At 42.9% G+C, this 23,471-nt stretch overlaps 2 protein-coding genes across 3 annotated transcripts in view; one reads left to right on the top strand and one right to left on the bottom strand.

Annotated features, from left to right (window-relative positions):
* Positions 1-1,235, bottom strand: part of ece1 (endothelin converting enzyme 1) — a gene marked incomplete at its 5' end in the record, with an annotated part of 33,214 nt that extends 31,979 nt beyond the window's left edge. Inside the window, one exon of one of the 2 annotated variants that reach the window (XM_080548380.1) lies at positions 1,106-1,235. The remainder of the gene's footprint in view (positions 1-1,105) is intronic. The other variant, XM_080548381.1, reaches the window with a different exon arrangement.
* Positions 1,236-2,499: 1,264 nt separating this feature from the next.
* alpl (alkaline phosphatase, biomineralization associated) lies at positions 2,500-23,335 on the top strand. Its single transcript, XM_080548456.1, has 12 exons — positions 2,500-2,606; positions 7,879-8,024; positions 9,498-9,617; positions 10,472-10,587; positions 16,064-16,238; positions 17,271-17,446; positions 17,958-18,098; positions 18,732-18,801; positions 19,424-19,558; positions 20,623-20,814; positions 21,219-21,338; positions 21,750-23,335. The coding sequence occupies exons 2-12, from the start codon at positions 7,955-7,957 to the stop codon at positions 22,016-22,018; spliced, it is 1,584 nt and encodes a 527-aa protein (XP_080404582.1). The 5' UTR covers positions 2,500-2,606; positions 7,879-7,954; the 3' UTR covers positions 22,019-23,335.
* Positions 23,336-23,471: the final 136 nt, after the last annotated feature.

The following is a 23,471-nucleotide window of genomic DNA, read 5'->3' as shown; positions in this document are numbered from 1 at the left end:
ACACTAGAAATGGCAATGCATGAACATGTTATTAAATAGGCTAAGTACTTGAGTAAGTTGTCTTGTATAAATAAATCTAGGCCTATTGCTACTCTCATCTTTTTGTCTTTCGAGGACACAACAAGCTCGGTGTCCCTTTTTAACACAATCTTCTCGACGGGTCTTCTTAACTATGTGGACAGCTCAACAATGGTGGCAGGTGGCAGGGACAGTGGGTCACATGAGTCTAGGCTTTCTCAGAAACAGCCAACACAGGTTATTGGATCTACAGGTGTCTCTCCACCATGAGTGTACAGCACATGTACCTTTTAGGCGTATGAGAACAGAGGAGAGATTACATTGATGTATGTATGATTTAAAGGAGTGGCATATGGAAGCGTGTTTACACCTGGACATCACAAGCTGTGGGAGATAACCAGAGATAACCTACAGTGCCCTCTCCCGTGTTGTTGCTGCCCTCATAAGCAATACACTAGGTAATAAATAACCACAGTGCAAACAGAGGATGGTAACCATCTGACAACCAGCCAATGGGCATCGATTCACCATCAAAACAAGAGTGTTAAAAAAATTGTCCATCGTCTGTAATCATGAGCTTAGAATTATAAGGTTCTATCTCCGTTTAGGGTAGTTCAGAGATATTGAGCGTCAAAGTTTTTACATTCCATTATGTTCTGTGAGATGGAACCTTTGTATTTTATGAATTACTAACTCAAAAATTTCAACATTTTAAAAAGTAACACCACACAGGCATTAATAAACACCTAATGGATCAGATTATGTAAAAAAACTCAATTTTGACAAAAATGGAGATAGAAACTTATCATTCTAACGTCACGTGTTGTTTTTTGCATGCTTTTTTATAAACATAGGCACAGTGTTTATAAACATAGGCACAATGTTAATAACATAGGCACAATATAATAACATAACATAGACACAATGTTGTGTAGTTTAAGCGGCAACAATCGATGGAGAAATGACTTATTTTGGTTAGAGGGTTAAGTTTACAAACAACATGACAGATGCAGATGTTTGGTGTGGGTTACTGAATAAGCACAATGCGCGATTTTGTGAATGCATGCATACAGGAAAACCCTCTTACCACTACTTCAGTTCAGTCCGTCTTGGCTGGATCCTGCAAAGCGACCACCTGGGACAGGGACAGCTGCTGTGGAGAGCGACAAACCTGGTGTCCTGAGCCGATCTTCTCAGTTCTCAGTCATGAAGTGTCCCACACAACGCCAGAGGGTCGCTGTAAATATTGGGTTTCCAAGCAAGACCATTAGGCGCGTTATAGACCAATCACATGACGAGAGGGGGAAGGCTCCGTGTGTTTCTGACCAATTGGATCTGAGGAATGGGCGGGCCTAAATTGATCAATCTTGCATTTAGGCTTTTTTTTGTGATACATTTTTTAATTATTTTATTTATTTCCCCCCCCCCCCCCCAAATAACAGACATTAAAAGAATAATATATCGATTATTTATATATTTCAAAAAGAATATTGTGAAATATCCCTCCCATTTACAAGAAAGCAGATATTATCGTAAAAAATAATCTTAATCTTTCATGCCTGCCTGCCTGATGTGAAACAAAACCTCAAATAAAACAATGCCTGACGGGATTAATGGGACCATTACCTTGAGTGAAGTGCCAAACACTGCTATAGTGCCTTATTTCCATTCATATGTTAAGGATGAGTGTATTTCCCATCTCAATGTGTGATGTAGAATTAGTAATGCATTGCTTTGGTAATCTGAATCGAACAATAAAATAACCCTAAAAATAACTAGCCTAGAATATCCTGTCTTTTTTGATTGTTTGACGAAGAAACTAGGAAAATAATCACTGAATAAAGCATACCTAAAGTAAAGCATGTCGGCCAACATGACAGATGGCTACTGGTCTCTAGTGACACCTACCGGATTCAAGAATCAAAGACTCAAAATCATTAAAAAATCATTGGGGCTCGATGGTAAAATCATAAAACATCCCCTTAGTAGAATTCATAGACAAAAGTAATGATGACAATGATAATACTAATAATTATAAAATTATTATGATTGTTATTATTATTATAATTATAATAATTATTATTATTATTATTATTAGTAGTAGTAGTAGTAGTAGTAGTAGTAGTAGTAGTAGTAGTAGTAGTAGTAGTAGTAGTAGTAGTAGTAGTAGTAGTAGTAGTAGTAGTAGTAGTAGTAGTAGTAGTAGTAGTAGTAGTAGTAACACTATTATTATTATTATTATTATTATTATTATTATTATTATATTATCTCACATCATCAACTAGCATTGTGTTTTTAAACTTTGCAACAATGTCGTACACCATGCTCACAGACTATTATCCATTCATATGCCCAAAACATTGGAGAAATTGCAACAGCCAGACAGTTCGACAGGTGGAGCTCACGGTCCAGCTATCTGCATTATGGAGGCATGGCAGCATTATTTATAGGGGTGGTTTCTCGCCATCGTGGGATACAGACCGCTATTCTCTGCCCCCCTAGAGCTCCGGACAACAGTAGGGTTAGGACGTCAGAACGTGGGGTGTCAGGATTGTTGCATTGCTTCAGAAGCTGAAATATAACTCCGAGTAAGTATATTTCTTTTAACTTTTAACTTTTTTTCTTTTAGGAATATCATATATATGGGATTTCAATTGTATTTGTTGACCGACTGCATGCATTCAGATATTTGAGAAAAACAATTCCCGAGTGAATTATGGTCATAGGGAAAACTATTTTTCAGTTTGATTCATGTTTCATAATTCATACATTGTTCCTCAATTGGCTGTTGCCATTAGGGCGTCTACACTGTAACGCGGTATTATATTGAAACTTTGTTGCGACTGCAGAGTCTTATAGGTTGCATCCAACCATACACTCCCAACCGGTGAATGAGATAGAATCATATTTTTCGCCCATCACTCGCCATTCCTTCGACGTCTCTTTGATGATCATGTTTTTCCTTCCATCTGACCATTGGACATTGTAGCCTACCCTTCGTGACGTTAGAATTATAAGGTTCTGTTTTTTACATAATCTGATCCATTAGGTGTTTATTAATGCCTGTGTGGTGTTATTTTTTAAATGTTGACATTTTTTAGTTAGTAATTCATAAAATACAAAGGTTCCATCTCACAAAACATAATGGAATGTAAAAACTTTGACGCTCAATATCTCTGAACTGCCCTAAACGGAGATAGAACCTTATCATTCTAAACGGAGATAGAACCTTATCATTCTAAACGGAGATAGAACCTTATCATTCTAAACTCACGCCTTTTCTTTAGAGTAGCATGATCTTTAGAGTTTTTCTCATCACTGTTCTGAAAAACCGCATATTTCCATTCCAATTAAAAATAAATTAGAATATTTGTATCTTGAACTTATATCGGTATGTGTGTATGTAGGCTACTTGTGTTGTAGGTGATGTTCAGAGGCACTTCAAATCAGAGTTAATGATAGGGTGACAATTTTAGTGTCAGTGGTCTTATTGGGATATCTTTCTAAAAACACGTATCCGAAAAGCAATACCGAGTAGGATTGTTTTGTTTCATTTGAAAAACAGCAGAATTCACTCAGAAAAACATTCAAGAAAAACATGTAAATGCTGTATTGATAATTCAATGTTATTATTGATATTCAGGGTTATTGTAGCCTGCTGTTCAGTGTCGATCCGTGTGGTAATGTTCTGTAATAGCCTCAGGCTTCTGTGTCCTACTTTCCCAGTTGTCCTCATGTTTGCTGTCTTGTTTCAGATAATGATTTACGAATAGGGATGTACAGATGAATGATTGAATCGATCAGATTGATCAACTATTGTTTAAGTTGACAACATATGATCCTGTATAAAGACCACTGACAGGAAGTTAAAGCTAGGGTGAGTGACATGTTGCCCTGTAGTGTGTTGAGTGCTGGTCCTTGTTCCAAGGAAGCTTGGCTCTAGCACCCTTTTGTCTTCTATGGGATATGGAATGGAAACAGACCTTTGATTTGGAGGTCATCATTTAATTGTTAACTTGTAAAGTACCCTCCAAGTCATTGTTTAGGAACCACTTTGGTTTCTTGGTTTCTAGAAAGGTTTCGAAAATCTCGCACCACCTATATTGCAAGACGAAAACTAAGGTGAGAATAACAATTAAAATGTCCAGATCAATCAGTAGCTTAATCAACTGATAGAAAAAGATTACTCAATAAATGTTTTAAACAACTATTTATGATAAATAAATGTTTGAAGGCCACCACAGTTCCCAGTAATTTATTGATTGACTACTAGGAAAACAACACACACGTGGTAATATTTCACATATTATAGTACACATAGTAACCTCAGCCTTCAGGTCAGAATAAGAAGATACAAATAATAAGTAAATGAGGTACAAATGTAATCTTATTTGGGATAACTGGGAAGGTACATTTCTCTGCATAAGCAAAGAAAGGCCCCCTCATCTTTTCAAATTTCTTGGGAGAGCCTTCAATGTATATTTTTCCAACCTGCAAAATTATTGAAAATGTATTTTAGTCCACAGAGTGTGAGAAGGCGGTGATTACCATCTCATTAGTATTAGACGTCTAGCCAATAATGTTAGAAAATCTGTCAGATCCGCTTGGGGGCCTCGGCAAAGGCAACTGAGGGATGCTGAACAGAGCAGCAATGGCATTAGGCTCGATAACTGTCCCAATTAGAGTAGTGAAAATCACAGTTCAGTAGTTACGCAGAGATGTACACCATCAAGACATATACACATGGTTGGCAAGTGTTTGATGACATTTTTCACAGGAGGGGGTCAATATTGTCATACATTTCGAAAAGCCTAACTTTGGACAATGAGGGCAGGGAACAACTTAACATTGAATCATCCTGGAGCAGACAGATGAGGTAGACAGATGAGGTATGCACACCTTAGAGAACATCCCCACAACGTTCCTCAGAGATCCCCTCCCCCGAATCCTCCTCCAGTCTTCCCAGAATTCTGAGAGGTTGAAAATAAGGTTTGGATTTGACTGTACATATATGAAATCAAACATTACCAAACGTTTAAAGCACGTGTCTCTATCTCCCCCCCCCCCCTCGGTAGTGTGTGTGAACGTGCTTGCGTGTGTATGGCCATTTGCAGTCAATTTCAACCCAAGCAGTCTGGGAATTAAGTAAATTAACTCAGTAACTGGAGTAGAGAGGCAGCTGTTTTGGTTGTCTCCGACAGCTCAGAATCACAGCAGTGCGTGCATCAGTCATGTGGAAGCAATGACCCGTTGAGACTTTGGAATATCAGTCACAACAGAGACTACACAAACATTGGTCACCCACCCCCCAAAGAACGGAGTCATTGAAAAAAAGTGGATTCAAATTTCCATGAAGAAGAAGAAGAAGAAAAACATATTTAGACTGGAATGGGAACCTGTTTGGATGAATCTAGCCAGTGTGTCCCTTTTTGTATGTTGTAGAAGGTTGCCTATTTTGATTAATTAATAACTTTGCCATTTAGCAGACGCTTTTAATCCAAAGCGACATACAATTACGAATTACAGGGACATTCCCCCTGGAGTAACTGAGGGCTAAGTGCCTTACTCAAGGGCACACTAGTAGTGGTGTGGTTTCAGGCGGGATTTGAACTCACAACCTTCCGATCACAAGTCCAACTCACTAGGGACATCCACTCCTTTACCTAATAATATAATGAAAATAACAGGTGAGTACCTATGTGATGCAAAAGGGTATCTCACCTACTCACCTGATTCATATGGCTATGTGGGTGACAAAACAAATTAACTCAAAAGAAACAGCGTTTTATATAAAGCAAATGAACAAGACAGGGCAAGTCTATCGGTAACAAAAAGCTCTTCTGAAAGTGTTCTTACGTATAAGGTGATATCTGATTTAACACAAAGAACCGAAGAGTCGGCAGAACAAATACAACCACACCCGAAACAAATCGAATGACAGTGAGGAATCTGATGGAACATTTAAACAGATGGACAGCCTTCTGATTGGCAGATGGGCAGCCCTCTGATTGGACAGGAACGGGGAATGAATGATTAAGGACGGGAATGAATGGCCAATTGGGATGAGCGGCCAATTGGGATGAGCGGCCAATGGCAGAAGGAAACACAACAAGGACACACATCACATGTGGACGTGACACCAGCATTAAGGCTAATCTCCCTGCTGAAACAGACAGAGTCCTCTACAGTCCCTGTCACAAGTACTAATACACAGAGCCCTCGGGTACACAGCCGACAAGGTGGGTTAGCGGTGGTGTTGAGACGAGGTTTGAGACTCAGACCAGGACGTCTTTCTGCTCTGTGAAACTATGGATCCAGAGGAGTCGGTGCTGGTGACGTCCCTGCTCTCGGGCATCTTGTTCTTTGTTGTCCTGGTGCTTCTCTGCTACTTCACCTGTAGGATAGCACCCAGGATACTACCGCTGGGGGGGCCCCTGAAGTTCTGAGCCCCCCGACCCCCCTCCCCCTACCCTCCCCCTCCCACCCTCCCTCAACCCCTCCCCCTCCCCCACCTCCCTGGCCTCCATGACGATGCCTCTAGGGGGGCCCCTGGCCGGCACCTCAGAGCGGAGCCCCCCAGGACACCATCTTGACGGGGGGGGGCCCCTGCACCCCCGAGCAGAGCCCCGCAGGACCTTTTCCTCTGGGTGGGCTCCTAGGATGGTCTGGATCTGCAGTCCTTCTGTGACATGGTAAAACTCAAAACGTAGACTACTAGTCAGCCTGTCAGCTGTATTATGGACCTCAGTTTGACCTCAGCACATCATGTATGTATACTTAATTGTTTGTTGTCGTATTATGAACTCGAGCTAAAGCAGAGACATTGGTAATGAACGATGGGAGACTGAGGCTGTTTGCTGCTGACAGAGTAAAGTTACAAGAAACGACGACGACAAAGCAGAGAGCGGTGACAGAAAGCGTAAAATTATGACACAATCACTTTTCACTACATTTTGCTCTTCATGCTTGCAAATGTTGTGAAAAAATGGAGAGATTTGTCAGTTGGACTGATATTTGTGTGAACTTGTAGTTTGATCTAAAAATATTTGCATAGCTTTTAAGTTTTCAAGACCATGGCCTTTCACATTTAACACCCTCTCAAAGCCTGTAACAATGTACTGTAACGGGGATGAGAGGTTTTTTATGAAATGTTTTATGTGCCAACATCTTTTATTCATGAAGGTCCAAACGCTCTGTAATACTTTCTCTCTTTACTTGTGGGTGGAGAGGTGTCCAGTCAATCATTTGGTGTTAATCGGCTTTGTTCTGGTCATTAAACCTCTCGGTGCAACAGCACACAATCCCATTAAAGCGACCTTGACTATAGCACCGTGGAAGGCGGAGGAAGGGGGGGGGGGGGAGCAGGAGAGGGGAAGGTGGGGGGGGTTAGATTAGCCTGGTGGCCCTGGACCTACAGGGATGTGTTATGACTCATGAGTGTTTATATTACTATTTATATTGATGTTCATATGCACTGTGAGGGGCCCAAGTTGAACCCTTTAAAAGCTTCCTCCTCCCCGTTGCCTCGCTAGATGACTAGCGTGATGAATAATCAATGTTATTAAATGTGTGGTTTTATTGCACATGTGTTACACTAGGATATGATTTGTTCTCTGATGCTGTTCTGAAACCGAAACTAGTATTCGATGCGGTGTGACTTTGTGTCATTGTTACAGTTTTTCTTTGACAGTACCGGTCAAAAGTTTGGACACACTTCCCCATTCATTTGAATTCAATGTCCAAACCTTTGACTGGTACTATGCATCATCGTCTGTTTCTTCATCAGCACTCGCTGATCCCCTTGAGAAAACACAGGTTTGATTTTGACTTCTCTCCTCTCTTCTCTCCCTCTCTCTTCAGCTGTCTCCCTCGTAGTTTAGGGCGTGGCATGTGACAGTTGTCCAGGGGAACCCAGCGGCCATAGTGAGACGACATCATGAAGGTGACAGCCCTGATCTTCTGCTCCTGTCTGGTCTGGGGAGGCTTGGCGAAGCCTCAGTTTCCTGGTGAGTAGCGGACCTGTCAATCAATCTTATCTGGAACAACAGCAGCCAGCGCTATGACCTGTAATGGCTGTATTTGTATGAGCTTGCTGTTTAGTTCATAGAGGCGTAGTCATATGTTTTTTTCGGGTTCAGGATGGACTTTCACATTGACATCTTAGTGGGTCAATTCCTTAGGACGCGTTCTCTTATCTCTTTGACTACGAAACATTCCTTCAGTAGACACTGATATGGTGCTGGAGATGGAATGAATCTGAGGTAAAAAAAAGCAGCAGCCAGTCTGAAAATGACCAGAAAGGGCTTAGGAGGAGAGACGGGCTGTACTAGCACATCCTTGGCTGTTAGAGATGGGTAGTTTACTCCTAGAAGTGAAGGGGCATTATCTCTTGTTTCTAGTATGTTCTGTTTTGGATACTGTTAGCATGGGACACTGGGTCACACCCGACAGTCCTGAAACAGTCCAGACCTAACTGAACTGATTAGGACTTCCTCTCCAACATGATAGTTTACTACAATATTCTTATTTATCCTTACAAGTAGACCTGGGCTGAGTTGTTACACTTTATCTCTTTTGACAATTCAGGCCCACTCCTCTTCTTAATTTAAAAATGCTTAATTTAATGAATTTCGTTAGTTGACGCACAGAAGACTGACTTGCAAGCTTTGGTTTTGCAATTGTTACTCTCTTGCGCCTTTGTAGCTGGGTTGTTGGGAGAAATCCGGTGCTACTTAATCTACAAAGCTTCAGGAAAACGGACACCTTGTTGCAAAAACCATGTTGAAAGATCATAAAGAAATCCAACAAGATGTGACCATCATGAAAGGTTCACAAAATTGATTTGTCTAATGTGTAATATTTCTCTGCATATGAAGATTAGTTTCCTTCTTATCATAATGTCATAAATGTACATGTGTTATACTGTAGGCCTAAATGTTATTCATAAAATAAGAGGCTTACATAGTTGAGATGTCAGACAGTCTTTGGTTCTAAGAGCCTGCAGAATATGTCATTATCACAAAAGTAGACATGTGCTTATGGCTTATAGCTTATAGTCATCCTGCAGGCTGGGCCCTTGATGTTATCGTTCATATTTATTCATATGATTTAATATCCATCCATCCAGCCATCCATCCATCCATCCATCCATCCATCTATCTATCTATCTATCTATCTATCTATCTATTTAATTTGTCCTGTTGAGACTTGAAAGCAATGACAGAAACGTTTGATCTGGGGACAACATAGCGTTCATACATTTGCATGAATAATACATACAGTACCAGTCAAAAGTTTGGAGACACTTTCCCAGAATTTATCCACAGAACTAGAATGTGAAACTAAAGACCTGACTAGTTGAAATCTCACTGACACTGGACCTATTTCATTCCAATTACTTCCAACTGTTGCCAGTGACTTCGGCAGACCGTCTTTCCCTCCATATCCAAAGCTAATGAAAGTTTCCCTCCACGAAACAGAACAAGAGAAAGAGCCCTCGTTCTGGAACAATTGGGCCCAGCGGACTCTGAAAAACGCTCTCAACCTCCAGAAGCTCAACCAGAACACCGCCAAAAACCTCATCCTCTTTCTCGGTGACGGTAAGCAACGATTGGAGATTGTTCAAAATGTGTGCCATGAAATGATGGAAGCACTGTATGTCAGCGATGATATGCACTCACGTGGCTTATGCGCAGACTCATTTGATGTTATACTGTTGTTGTTGATTGTTTCTCCCAATGGTTTGATCCCTGGCCGAGTCATACCAAAGACTATAAAAATGGTACCCGATGCCTCCCTGCTTGGTGCTGAGCATTAAGGGTTGGATTCGAAAGTAAGACCCTGCGACATACCAGCGTCATGTCCAGGGGGTGTACTTGAACAACAAGCTGCCTCTCGCTACGGAAACAGGAGATAGGCTCCTGCCCCCTAAGGGCTGTTAGGCTACCTACTTTACATCTCTAGTAAACATAATTATTCCTTCTGTTTCCTCCAGGCAGAGGCTGTTACGTAGGTTGATGTAAACAGGATGTTTAACTCTCACCTAATAAATAGTGAAATGAGCTACCGTAGTTAGGTCTCCCGGCATCTGCTTTACTGTTACAGCATTTGCTTTACTGAGTGTTGTGTGTTAGTCACGCAGTAAACACAGCCCCCCTATGGTTGTGTACTCTGTATGCAGCCCACTCTGTAGCCTCTCTTCCAAACAGCAATGTTTGGTTTAGCAAGACGTATTGCAGTTCCCACCTGTCAGAAAAGCATTTACTTTGACACCTGTCGGGCGCTAAGGGGAGAAAATAGCAAGAGGCACTTTCTACGAAGGTCAGTCTGATTGATTTGTGAGAAGCGCTGTGAGAAGTGATGACGTTAAAGCTGTTTTCCTGATAGGAGCCTTCAGATGATATCTCATGGATCCAGTCATAAAGGAGTCTAACTGTTTGCTTTCGCTGTGTAGGAATGGGCATCCCCACGGTGACGGCGGCGCGCATACTGAAGGGGCAGCTGAGCGGACAGAGTGGCGAGGAGACCCAGCTGGAGATGGACAAGTTCCCATATCTGGCTCTGTCCAAGGTCTGACCCGCTAGTCAATTATATACACACACACACACGCACGCACACGCAAGCACACACACACACACGCAAGCACACACACGCACACGCAAGCACACACACACACGCAAGCACACACACGCACACGCACACGCACGCACACACACACACACACACACACACACACACACACACACACACAATAACATCTCTGTCCAAGGACTGACCACCCGGTACATCATTACAAGCCTGCAAGTAGATCATACGCATGCACACACACACACACACACACACACACACACACACACACACACACACACACACACACACAATATCATCTCTGTCCAAGGATTGACCACCCAGTAAATCATTACAAGCCTGCTGGTAGATTATACACACACACACACACACACACACAGTAACATCTCTATCCAAGGTCTGACCACCTAGTACATCATTACACGCCTGCTAGTAGATAGGGCCTCCCTTTGCTCTCAAAACAGCCTCAATTCTTCATGGCATTGATTCCACAAGATGTTGGAAACATTCCTTTGAGATTCTGGTCCATGATGATATGATTGATTTTTCAGGTGCACTTTCAAGCTATGACTCTCCCATTCTACCACATTCCAAAGGTGCCCTATTGGATTCAGATCCGATGACTGGGAAGGCCACTGAAAACTACTGAACTCATTGTCATGTTCATGAAACCAGTTTGAGACTCATTTTGCTTTGTGACATGATGCATTACATGAAGTAGCCATTAGAAGATGGGTACATTGTGGCCATGAGAGGATGCACTTGGTCAGAAACAATACTCAAATAGCTTGTGGCATTCAAGCGGGGGGCGCATAGTCTGCGAAGAAAACATTCCCCACGCCATTACACCACCTCCACCAGCTTGGACTGTTGACACAATGCAGGTTGGGTCCATGGATACATGCTGTTGGTGCCAAATTCTGACCCTACCATCTGTGTGCCTCAGCAGAAATGGAGATTCATCAGACCCAGGCTACGTCTGATGAATCCGTCTGTACTGTCCAGTCTTGGTGAGCCTGTTCCCACTGCAGCCTCAGCTTTCTGTTCGTGGCTGACAGAAGTGGGCGACATTAGCGGCTGTGGCGTTGGAGGTAGAGCTAGCGTCTTATGATCGCACGGTTGGCAGATCGGCGGTTCGAGCCCCGGCTGGCCACATGTCGAAGTGTCCTTGGGACACTGAACCCCAAATTGCTCCCAGTGAGCGGGCCGGCGCCTTGCATGGTAGCTTGCCGCCATTGGTGTGTGAATGTGTGTGTGAATGGGTGAATGAGAGGCCGTTGTAAAGCGCTTTGGATAAAGGCGCTATATAAGTGCAGTCCATTTAGTCCATTTAGAAGTGGAACCCGACGTGGCCTTCTGCTGTTGTAGCCCGTCTGCCTCAAGGTTTCGACGCGTCGCACATTCTGAGATGCTTTTCTGCTCACCACAGTTGTACAGAACAGTTATCTGAGTTACCGTAGCCTTTCTGTCAGTCTGGCCAGAACCAGTCTGGCCATTCTCCGTTGACCTCTCTCGTCAATAAGGTGTTACCGTCCGCATAACTGCCGCTCACTGGATGTTTTTTCTTTATTCTAGACACCGAGATCAATTTTTTTCCCCATTTTGATGATTGATGTGAACATTACCTGAAGCTGCTGGCCCGTATCTGCAGGATTTGATGCATTGTGCTGCTGCCACACGATTGGCTGATTAGATAATTGCATAAATGAGAAGGTGTACAGGTGTTCCTAATAATGTGTTTGGTGAGACTATTATTCCCTTATTTCATTTGTGAATGACATCATCGGTCATAATACACTGTGTCCATACTGGAACTGCAGGAGGTTGGCCTAGGTAAGAATAGCTGGAGACACTCACACTCCTCATTTTCGTTTACCTACATTTAGTTTACATACGTTTACACATATGTTTGCTAGGAGAGTGTTTACGCGGTTGCTGAATATTTACTTTAGATATTTAGCTTGAAAACGCTGTTTATCTTGGGCGAAACAGTTCACATTGGACCAGGCATTGTTTGTCTCCAAAAGTTCAAATGATCTGATTGTGAGTCTGTGATATTTTTTTATTTATTTTTTATACAATTTTGCTTTATCATGTTTTGTGTAATGAGCGCATGTGTTCAGTGAGCGCATCTCTCTCTCTCTCTCTCTCTCTCTCTCTCTCTCTCTCTCTCTCTCTCTCTCTCTCTCTCTCTCTCTCTCTCTCTCTCTCTCTCTCTCTCTCTCTCTCTCTCTCTCTCTCTCTCTCTCTCTCTCTCTCTCTCTCTCCCTCCCTCCCTCCCTCTCTCTCTCTCTCTCTCTCTCTCTCTCTCTCTCTCTACAAGGCTCTACTATTGTATTATATGTCAGGGTTTTAAAGATGCTTTGATAAAATATATCGGCATGTAGACTAGGGCTGTCCCAAACGACTATTTTTCTAACGATTAATCTAACGATTATTTTGTCGATTAGTCGGTTATTCTAACGACTAATTTAACGGTTAGTCTAACGATTATTTTTTTGCTGTTCGATTAATGTATCACTTAATTTTCCCCAAATAAATGTCAAAAACTTCTCTTATCAACATTTCAGTATTTTATTCAATTATTCTTGCACTGCAGGGCAATATTCCACACAACAAAAAAGATCCTCTCTTTCTTACAGTCCAACATAAAATATTATATTATAAAATATAAAAGTTAACTTCAAGTAAAAGGAAAAGTGCAAGGAATGCAGTAAATTCTGTAAAAAAGTGACATTCTAACCGGAATACCGTATACTCTCAGTAACAATCTTTAACAATAACAATCTCAACATAAAATATAATATTATAAAATATAAAAGTTAACTTCAAATGTGTTGATCATCTCACGAAAGCCTTGACCCTCCACAATAGCAACAGGTCTCATGTCCTTGACGATCATCTGTAAGATGCTGTTAGAAAGCTGAGCAGCCATCTGGGGTGTGCATGGAGTTGTGCTCTTTTTGTGGAAAAAGTTTTCCACACTGCTTTGCTTCCTGAAAATAAAAAAAGCACACATTTCTTATCATGTGTAGGCCCCTTAATGTCCACCTCACTGCTATGTTTAGCCAACATGGCCATTTAGAAGTCTGTCCATCACCACAACACATAGCTAGCTAGTAGCTACATGGCTAGCTAACTTTACTCTCGCTGCTATGTTATGAATAGCTAAATTGATGCTAACGTAGCATGCGAGCTACGAGCTAGATAACGTACAGTAGGTGCGAGCACCACAATAACAATAGGCTAGTAAGGCTACCGTAGCTAGCCAGCTACATAGCTAACGTTACTCTCGCTGCTATGTTATGATTAGCTAAATTGATGCTAACGTAGCATGCGAGCTACGAGCTAGATAACGTACAGTAGGTGCGAGCACCACAATAACAATAGGCTAGTAAGGCTACCGTAGCTAGCCAGCTAGTAGCTATCCATTTTTCACTGATACACGGCCGGAAAAGTGAACAGAAATACAACGCTGACTTACGGTGCTAGCTTGCGGCTGTCTTCACAAAGCGCTCCAGGATGCTTTCGCTTGAGGTGCTCGTTCATTGCAGTCGTACTGCTGTGATAGGCCAATTCATTTTTGCACAGTTTACAGACCACCACATTGCCATTGGTTTCTTTTTTTGTAAAGTACTCCCATACTTTGGACGATCGTGGGCGAAGTCTTTTAGCCGCCAGCTCGAGTAGGCCAGCTCTGCCTCCGTGTTTGCACTGGTCGCAGCCATGTTGTTTTTTACGACTAACCGACGCATTTTACGGCAACCGACGTATTGACGTAATCGATGACGTCGATGACGTCGAATAATCGTATTGCTTCTCTCCTTCAATGTACTTTGCCTACCTGTGGAATTTTGTAGGGGCGATATGAAATGCGAGGACGTGGTTAGAAGCTAGGCCAAGAGTGACAGAGGGAGTGCCATGCCAGCCCTGTGGAGGTGCATGTGCAAACAGGGGCACTAGGAGTGGGAAGAAGAAGGAGAAGGAGAGAGACGATCAACAGTCACACTCACAACAAAAATAAATATGAATGAGTTCTGATCAAATAGAATGTACGATTCTAATTAAGAGTGCACCAAAATGGAACTGGAACCAAAATCTCTTGAGGAAGGATTCTTCCTGAACCCTTACATGGGTGCATGACCTCGGTAAAACATTTAGCCTACCTTGGTTATGGCCTTAATCATACACACACACGCGCACACACACACACACACACACACACACACACACACACACACACACACACACACACACACACACACACACAGGAGGTAGAGTCGCCAACTAATGATCACAAGGTTGGCAGATCGGCGGTTCGAGCCCCGGCTGGCCACATGTCGAAGTGTCCTTCAGCAAGACACTGAACCCCAAAATTGCTCCCAGTGAGCGGGCCAGCGCCTTGCATGGCAGCTTGCCGCCATTGGTGTGTGAATGTGTGTGTGAATGGGTGAATGAGAGGCCGTTGTATAGTGCTTTGGAGCAGCAAAAAAGGCGCTATATAAGTGCAGTCCATTTACCATTTACACACACACACACACACACACACAGACAGACACACACACACACACACACAGACGCAAACAATATAACAATAACAATCTTTCTCAATCTCTGAATGTCTGACCTGCTAGGGACACGTGATACACTAATCAGCTGCGGTGGAGGAATACTATAGCAGGTGATTTAACCGTGAAATTAAATCACGTCTTCGAACAACTCTTGGCCAATCACAACGCTTGTTTTTATCAACCCGTTCAACTTGTTAAGGGTTTGCTGCGCGTCGTGCCTAACAACCCCCCCAACCTGTTTTCTCAATATTGACGATAATTGCTTCAATAACACAACATATTGATCTAGGAGTAATGCATTTTTCACAGCAGGGCAAGACCAATATAGCAAGTCACACATAGGGAGGGTGAATGTCACATTGGACACGTTGCATACTAACTAGGCAAGAAGCTTGGTATTGAAGAATTCTCTGTGTATACTGTAGTTTAAATACCCTGTAAAAGTTACACAGCGTATTGAGATTGTTGTGATTGTTACAGTTGAGTCTCAATAAGGAATAGGGCTTCTGTGAAACAGATGAGAGACAGTACAGGAAGGTAAAGGAATACATCCTTTCTGAGTGATAAGGACTGCTGTTAAACCATTTCGAGTTGACTGAATAACACAAAAACACAGTGGGTCCGTTTCCCGGAGCACAGATCAATCCCATTCGTAGATTAGATAACATTTTCAATATACAGTAAAATCTCCATTCGAAGATGCATTTTAGTACAGGATTAGGTTTCATCTGTGTCTGGGAAACCATCCCAGTATGCACATAATACATTTCTCTGACATAACACTGACTCCATGACCTTACACTTACTGTAATACAGTATATTGATGAATGATGAAGTTTGAATACTATTATTAACATGAGGAGGTGTTATATATCCCATCTCTGCAGACGTATAACACCAACGCCCAGGTGGCGGACAGCGCCGGGACGGCCACAGCGTACCTCTGTGGGGTGAAGGCCAACGAGGGCACGGTGGGCGTGAACGCAGCCGCTGTCCGTTCCCAGTGCAACACCACCCAGGGCAACGAGGTCACCTCCATCCTCCGATGGGCCAAAGAAGCAGGTAAGTAAGTAAGTAGCCTTGAGAACACCAATGGTTCTCGAGCCTAATGGCCCATAGGGTCGTAGTGTGAGGCGGCTTGATGTACAAGTACACTTCCTGGACATGATGCTGGTATGTGGCAGGGTCTTACCCCCCCCCAGTCCAACCCTTAATGCTGAGTGCCAAGTAGGGAGGCATTGGGTACCATTTTTACTGTCTCTGGTATGACTCGGCCGGGGATCAAACTCACGACCTCACGATCTTAGGGCGGGGCACTCTAACCGCAAGGCCACTGAGCTGGTCAAAGAAGCAGATACTGAAGCAGAAGAATAAAGGGTTCTACTGTTCATGGGACCAAAAAGGCTTCTTTAAAGGGTTATCCTACAGGGATAAGAGTGTAGTGTTATGGATTTCTGTCTTTATTTGGTCATGGAGACATAGCAGCATGAGATGACTGAAAAGATAACACTGAGGGACTGTGACCAGGTACTTGATACCATTCCTCCTTCTATTCCTCGTGGCGGGGATGACAACGCCAACTCCGCTCACAGGTCAGAGGTCAGAGATACAATCGTTCCTCAGAGAGCATTCCAAGCATTGATCTTATGACCCGAGTCCCCCCCCCCCCCCTACTAGCTAACAACCGTTGATCACAGTGTAGCAGCTCCATATCTGGTTCTGACCTTCAGAACAAATTCCTATTCGACTGAGCAGAAACAGACTTTAGTTGGAAGATAACCTTTTTGTGTCAGTGTCTTTGTCGAGTTAACCATAGCCAAAAAACATTGAAGGTCCAGCATGTAGTAGTTGCATGTTGCTGCCCCCACTGGCCAGTTACTAAGACCGAAAGTTACAATGGCGCCAAACGTGCATATCCTTGTTAATAAACTAAACATGAAATCGGCGTGTAAAGGCCAGTATCTTACCCGACAGAGTTTTTTGAAACGCTTAGTTTGGACTAACGCAGCACTCTCCACTGGACATTCTTCATCATGAGTTCTCATTTATCAAGTAGCCAAAACTCTTGTATGTGTGTTTGTTAACCCCCCCAAGGCAAGTCAGTGGGAATCGTCACAACCACGCGTGTCAACCATGCCACCCCCAGCGCGGCCTACGCCCACTGCGTGGACCGAGACTGGTTCTCTGACGGGGAGATGCCAGCCGAGGCGGTCCAGGCAGGCTGCAAGGACATCGCTAGGCAACTCTTCGAGAACATCCCTAACATCGACGTGAGTGATCTAGTTACGGAGCTTCACAGCAACACAGCAGCAGAAAACATGGAAATCCATTTCACATCATTTCTCTTTTCGTCACCTTCTTAAAATAATGGCTTACGTCACTTTTGAGGAAAATTATGTTTCTGCCTAAATATTCTATTCTATATTATTTTACAAATGACAAAAATGTAAAAAAATAATAATGTTGGTTCAGTTTATTCAGTTTTTTGTCCAAACTTTAAAATATGACTTAAAATATAAAATATATATATATAAAATATGACTTAAGCCATTATTTTAAGAAGGTGACATTTTGATACATAGTGTATGTATGTGTTGAAGACTGGTTGAGGTAGATATCTTGGCTTCCATGCATTACAATGAGGCCACGATTTCTACCTCCACTCGCATTGAAATATGAATTTAATGTCCATTGCTCAACAAGCAGACCTAATGTTGCACACAAATTGCACCTGTGATATTGTGGCTCACACCGCCTGGTTGTTTTGCTGTGGGTGACCAGGTGATCATGGGCGGAGGGAGGAAGTACATGTTCCCCAAGAACATGTCAGACGTGGAATACGCCGGAGACAAGAAGCACAGCGGGACACGCAAAGATGGAAGGAACCTGGTGCAGGAGTGGATAGACAGAATGAAGAGCAAGGTGAGTCACTCTCTCTCTTCTCGTCCTCATTGCTTGTCCTCTCAGTCTCTCCAGTATAAAAGAATATTCTTTCTGTATATCTGTGGATACGGGTCATAGGAGATTCAAGGAAACCATCTTCATTCTGGTCAAAGGAACAGAATGTTCCCATTTGAATCTCAAGTTTGTGGGATACAAAAAAAATCGATCATTGCATTAGTATAAAACCTGCCCAAGCGCAACTTATTAGTGGCATCTAGCAGACAAGGTCAGTGTGTACAAAGCCAGTTTGAACTCGCCTCAGTTCACTGCAACCCTCGGCAGGGACACGAATGAAGAGCACACGATTGCCGCATCGTCATAACGCGATATATTTGGTTCCATCTTTCTTGTTTTATTTTATTTATTTATTTTCATGTTCTTTTTTGTTTGAACTCATGTTCCTTTTTTAACTTACTCTTGTTTTTTATGTCCAGCACATTTGATGTACTATATAAATAGAGTTTGATTGATTGATTGATTGATTGATTGATTGATCTAGAATATTTCCTTCCTTGCTTTTGTACCATTATGCATTTCAACAGTTCAAAATGGCCACAAAGTGTCTTACATTAGTTTCATGAGATCCACCTGTTCTTGTTTCCAAATGGACAGAGAGGTCACTATGTGTGGAACAAGAAGCAGCTGTTGACGCTAAACCCTGCTAATGTGGACTACCTTCTGGGTAAGTTTCCTCTGGGTTTAGTTTGTTTTAGAATTATTGGGTTTGTGTTATTGAATTGTAAACAAAATGAACACTTACAGATCACAAAAGTGTGTAATATTGATTACACTACCTTTCCCATGATGCATGTATTCATGGAGCCAGCGATAGTTCAGTCTGGGGATCATGAGGTCAAACGATGACAGGACTCCTGCTTCACCCTATACGCTCCTATGTAGCTATGTACAGTTGTGACACTATTGTGCTCCTATGTAGCAATTTACAGTTGCGACACTATTGCACTCACTATTCTTGTAAGGTCATCCACCAATCCCAGCCTCCACCCAGTCGGTCATCTGTATTTCGCTTACTTTCGGGAGGTTTGGTCATGTCATATTATTATTAATATTATATATTATATATATTTTATATATATATATATATTATATATTTTATATGTTGCGGCTCTTTAACTCCAGACAGGGTAGTTCTACAGAGTGGAGAACATCCAATTATGCCAAGCTTAAAGTATGCAAGAAATTGTTAAATCGGACATTTAAGTGTCCTGACTGAATTGTTGATAGCCTCCCCATGTTTAGCCTGTCTGTTCCTCACTGAATCTTACTTCCCCGTGTTCTCGCAGGTCTGTTTGAGCCTGGAGACCTGCCCTACAACCTGGACAGGAACACCGACACGGACCCTTCCCTGACCGCCATGGTGGAGGTCGCCATCAAGATCCTGAGGAAAAACCCGAAAGGATTCTACCTTCTGGTCGAGGGTAAGAGAGCACAATAGAGATAATACTGCAGTGAATGGTCGAGGGCGATTTTCTTGCTGTAAGCGAGCATCGAACCCCACGACCTTCCACTTGCCGACCGGCTGCGCGAGCTACCACCCCCCCAGGAGAGTTACTTACTCACTTGGTGGAGATGCTAATGTTGTTGCCATATATAAGATCCTCTGTTGTGTTTCTGTGGGTGAGAGAGAGGCTGCAGCGCCAGGGTCTGTGCAGGGAGGAGACAGACCTATTCTAGCCCAGCACTGTCATCACAATATGAAACATTGAACCTCTATCATAACAATGTTGTTATTACTTCGCTTGTTGTTATGGTTAGAGGGTTAAGGGCTCATGTTTGGGTGATAGTTATTGCTGTAATTAAAATACTTTATAACGTCAAACTACTACTTCAAACTGTACTTACCTAGAATAGCAATGATATAGTAATCACACAGTAATACAAACATGGTCGTTTAAAGTGTCACCACACGTGATCGTGGACGTGTATTCATATTCATGTCGCAGAGCGTCAGCGTCAGTGTTAGTCTCGATGACAGGGTCGGTGTCTCAATGACAGGGTCTGTGTCTAAATGATTTACAGTATTGTTGACTGTGGATGGAGGTAGCTAGCTATAAACATAGCCATAAACACTTAGCATCAGGCTAACCCATATCATGTATCATGAGAGTGTCAAGCTGAAACTGCTCTGAGAGAGAGAGAGAGACATCTCTAAACCATGACTGACTGACTGAATGTCCATGACAGATTGACTGTCTATGACTGACTAACTGACTGTTCATGACTGACTGACTGACTAACTGACTGTTCATGACTGACTGACTGACTAACTGACTGTTCATGACTGACTGACTGACTAACTGACTGTTCATGACTGACTGACTGTCTATGACTACCTGAGAGGGAGAGGGAGAGAGAGAGAGGGAGAGAGAGGGAGAGAGAGAGAGAGAGGGAGAGAGAGAGAGGGAGAAAACATGTATAAGGGGCAGTCTGCAGGGCTATCTAACCTGTCCGTCTGTCTGTCTGTCTGTCTGTGTGTTGGCAGGGGGTCGTATTGACCACGGGCACCATGAGGGCAAAGCCAAGCAGGCCCTTCATGAGGCGGTGGAGATGGACCGCGCCATTGGCCGCGCCGGACTCATGACCAGCATCCACGACACCATGACCATGGTCACTGCTGACCACTCCCATGTCTTCAACTTCGGAGGCTACACAGCCAGGGGAAACACCATATTTGGTTTGTGTTGGGTGATATTTTACTAAGAATGACTATGCTATGCTACGCTAGCTGTGCTGTGTGTCATAGGTCTATGTGATTTTTTGGGGGGGGGGCACTTGGGGTCGTGTTACAAATGGTTAATGATACGGTACTGTGGGTGTTATATTATCGATGGGCTGACTCCTTTGCTATTATCATGAGATACATTAGCAAGCCCGCCTGATTCCAAGACCAAGAAATCGAATAAATCAAAATCCATTTCAAATCCATATCTGTGCTTGATTGTGTCTGCCTGAAGCAGTTGAGTCCCAAAAGTGCAAACCCCGCATCTGGCATTCCAATCAGGCTCAGGATTTCGAACACTAGTTGCTACAGCCAGGTCTGGTCTGTTGCTAATGCTAAGCGTCTTCCTCTCTCTACAGGACTGGCTCCCATGTTGAGTGACGTAGATCAGAAACCATTCACCTCCATCTTATACGGGAACGGACCAGGTTTCAAAATGGTCAGCGGCCTAAGGGAAAACGTCTCCACTATCGACTACCGTAAGTAGCATGTCCTGATCTTGTGTTACCGTTAGTGTCATGAATGTGTTTCACGCTCTATAGACAGTCATGGTGAGTCAGGCAGTCAGTCATAGACAGTCAGTCATGGACAGTCAGTCAGTCAGTCAATCAATCAGTCAGTCAGTCAGTCATAGACAGTCAGTCATGGACAGTCAGTTAGTCAGTCACTCAGTCATGGACAGTCACTCAGTCAGTCAGTCATGGACAGTCAGTCAGTTAGTCAGTCAGTCAGTCATGGACAGTCAGTCAGTCAGTCAGTCAGTCAATCAGTCAGTCAATCATGGCTTATAGTAGTACAGTTGGTGTTTGGTATGAAAGAGATTAATCTCTCTCTCTCTCTCTCTCTCTCTCTCTCAATATCTCCCCCTCCCTCTCCCCTCCTCTCCCCAGAGCAAAACAACTACCAAGCCCAGTCTGCGGTGCCCCTGCGCATGGAGACTCACGGTGGGGAGGATGTGGCTGTGTTCTCTAAAGGCCCCATGGCTCACCTGATGCACGGCGTTCAGGAGCAGAACTACATCCCCCACGTCATGGCCTACGCAGCCTGCATCGGGCAGAACAGAGACCACTGTCTCATAAGCGACGGGACCGCGAGGCTCCTCAGCCCCGCCCTGGCCAACCTAGCAGCCCTCCTCACACTCACCCGTCTACTCTGCTGACCTCTACACCCCCTACTCTAGTACCCTCACCCCTTCTCTCCCCCTGTACCCTACTGCCATATGCCCTCACAACCTTTTTTACATGTTGTAATTGTAATATAGATTTTTGTTTTGGATTTGTGTTGTTGATTTAAAAAACTAAATTCATTCTGTACAGTTTTTTGGGGGGACCACTTATAAGGGCAGTTAAAGATTCATGTTCTAAATGTTCAAAAGGGTTCTAACTGAGGTTCAACCGGATTCAGAGATGAAGTGGAAATCAGGAGGATATCAATTCATATATAAAATGCAATTAAATCAATACTCCACTGTAACATTTATTTACAGGATAGGTTTAGTGAATTGAATCGTTCATATGTCTGTTAAACCAAAACAATGTAAATCAGTCAGAGAAGAGTATCTCTTTCAACCCGACATCACTTGTTATGAAGCGAAATAACCTCTCCAAAAATGAGAAATCAAGTTTGCTGTCCTTTTTGTTTTCTGTTACTTTTTAATTTTTGATCAGTTGACCCAACTTGACAAACAGAGGCCTGTTCTTTTCGAGCCCTCCTCTAACCTAACTATATACAGTCACCCCTTGGGTCTGCAGCATCATGTTAGGGACACGTAGAGAACTTCGCTGGGCTTTCCTGAAAGCTTCATAGCTTAAGTTGTACTTCCTTTCTCCTGATAAACCAGGTCTAGGAGAGATGTGGTCCTGGATCATCTAAGGAAATAAAGTACTACTTTAGCTACAAAGCTTTTGGGAAACTCATCCCTGGTGTCGGAAACTCAAACAACACTACCGGGCCGACCCAAACTATACCATGCTGGCTTGGAATGTCACCTGTCACATGACAGTCTCTTTCAGCGTTGTTTCAGAAACTATGGTGGATGTGCAACCAGGCCAGTCCAGTACAGCTCAGCACGGCTCAGCTTAGTTTGGCTCTGTGGAGTGAATTAGGGAATATCTTTTAGCCCCTAGATGTTAGTATGAATATATTCCTTTGGCCCTTCCTCAGTGCTGAAGTGGTAAACAAACATAATCTACCTCATAACCTTTCATCAGATTCCCCAACATATCACCTGAGTTTATCAAAAATGTTTATGTGAGAAGGAAACACCTTGTAATGTGGAAGGTTGAGGCTATTTTGAATGTATTTGGTTAAGTGAAGAATGGTTCATGTTTTAATGGTTTTAACGGTTTGTTGCTTCATGTCCTTTGTACATATGAGACATCCCAAAAAGCACAGAAAAAAAGTCTGAAAGAAAAATATGCATTTCCAAAAACAGAAGTTGTGACAACACCCCTTAGCCAATAAAGGTCAAGTTGGTTTTCTTAAAATCATGTGGTTCAATTATTTGTGTGTGTTTGAACAGTTTGTGGTGTTTGAATGGCTCATGCTTGTGTTTCCCATGGACCTACTTAAGGCTGCACTGTGGATTAGTACTGGAAATGAAATATTATGTT

This window comes from Nansenia antarctica (genome assembly GCF_963989245.1).
Source record: "Nansenia antarctica genome assembly, chromosome: 18".
Lineage (NCBI taxonomy): Eukaryota > Metazoa > Chordata > Actinopteri > Argentiniformes > Microstomatidae > Nansenia > Nansenia antarctica.
The sequence above is the reverse complement of the archived record's forward strand: the minus strand, read 5'-3'. Positions and strand labels throughout refer to the sequence as shown.